At 71.6% G+C, this 994-nt stretch overlaps 1 protein-coding gene across 1 annotated transcript in view; it reads right to left on the bottom strand.

Moving 5' to 3' along the window:
* PPP1R1B (protein phosphatase 1 regulatory inhibitor subunit 1B) overlaps positions 1-994 on the bottom strand; it is a gene marked incomplete at its 3' end in the record, with an annotated part of 2,269 nt that overhangs the window by 224 nt on the left and 1,051 nt on the right. Inside the window, exons 3-4 of the mRNA XM_085321914.1 lie at positions 677-699; positions 7-82 (exon numbers count right to left, since the gene is read on the bottom strand). Of these exons, the coding sequence (XP_085178040.1) occupies positions 7-82; positions 677-699 (99 nt within the window). The remainder of the gene's footprint in view (positions 1-6; positions 83-676; positions 700-994) is intronic.

Raw genomic sequence — 994 nt, 5'->3', positions numbered from 1 at the left:
CGGTACCTTTGAGCGAGGGCGGCGTGTAGGCACACGGGTTGGTCCTCTTTGGTTTAAGCAGGCAGCCCTCGCCGGATGCTCGCTGCGGAGGAGGGCGCGGAGGTTGGGCCGTGCCCGTGGCCGGGGGTCCCGGGCATCCCCCCGCACGGGGCGGCGACCGCGGCCCCCGGGGTGACKGGGTCTGGCTCCGCGGAGACGGGGCCCAGCACCCCTGGGTCCAGGAATGGGGKTGCCGGGATGGGGACCCAGCCTTGGGACTCCCCGAGGACGTCCCCGTGATGGGGACCCTGCAATGGGGCCCCAGCCTGGTGGACCCTCCAGAGACGTCCCTGTGACGGGGACCCCGTGACGGGGACCCCGTGGGGCTGCACTCGGGGAGCGGATCCCGGGGGCTGGGGCTGGTTCGGGACGAGGGCGGTGCGGCTGAGCCCCGTGCCCACCGTCACCGTCACCGTCCCCCCGTCCCGAGGGGGCTTGCACCGCCACCAAATCCCACCGCCCGTCCATGTCCCCGTCCCCATCTCTGTCCCCATGGTGCTGGTGCCCCAGGGCAGGGAGGAGACAGGGAAAACCGATAAGCGCCAGGGCCAGGCCGGGCCGGGGCCACCTGATAACCACGGCGGCGGCGCCCCGGTGCCCGTCCCGGCGGCAGTGCCGGCCCCCGACGCCCGCTCACCTGGTAGGGCAGGGACTCCTCCTCTGTGGGCCGCGGTGCCGGCGGGGGAGAGAGCAAGTGAGCAGGATCGGGGCCCGAGGGCAACCGTGGGCACCCATGGGTGCCCCAGGGCCAGGCAAATCCCCAGCAACACCATCCCCAGGGATTTACCCCACCCTCCAGGAGGTGCCACTGCGTCCCATCCCTGCCACCATGTCCCATCCCTGTTGGGATCTCCTGTCTCTGCACCATGTCCCCTCCCTGCCTCCATGTTCCATCCCTGCCACCATGTCCTGTCCCTGCTGTGACTTCCCGTCCCTGCCACCACATCCTGGCTCT

This window comes from Rhea americana, unplaced genomic scaffold (assembly GCF_003343005.1).
Source record: "Rhea americana isolate MKP2758 unplaced genomic scaffold, rheAme1 scaffold_726, whole genome shotgun sequence".
NCBI classification, from domain to species: Eukaryota; Metazoa; Chordata; class Aves; order Rheiformes; family Rheidae; genus Rhea; species Rhea americana.
Note: the sequence above shows the minus strand (reverse complement) of the source record. Positions and strands in the feature narration are given on the sequence as shown.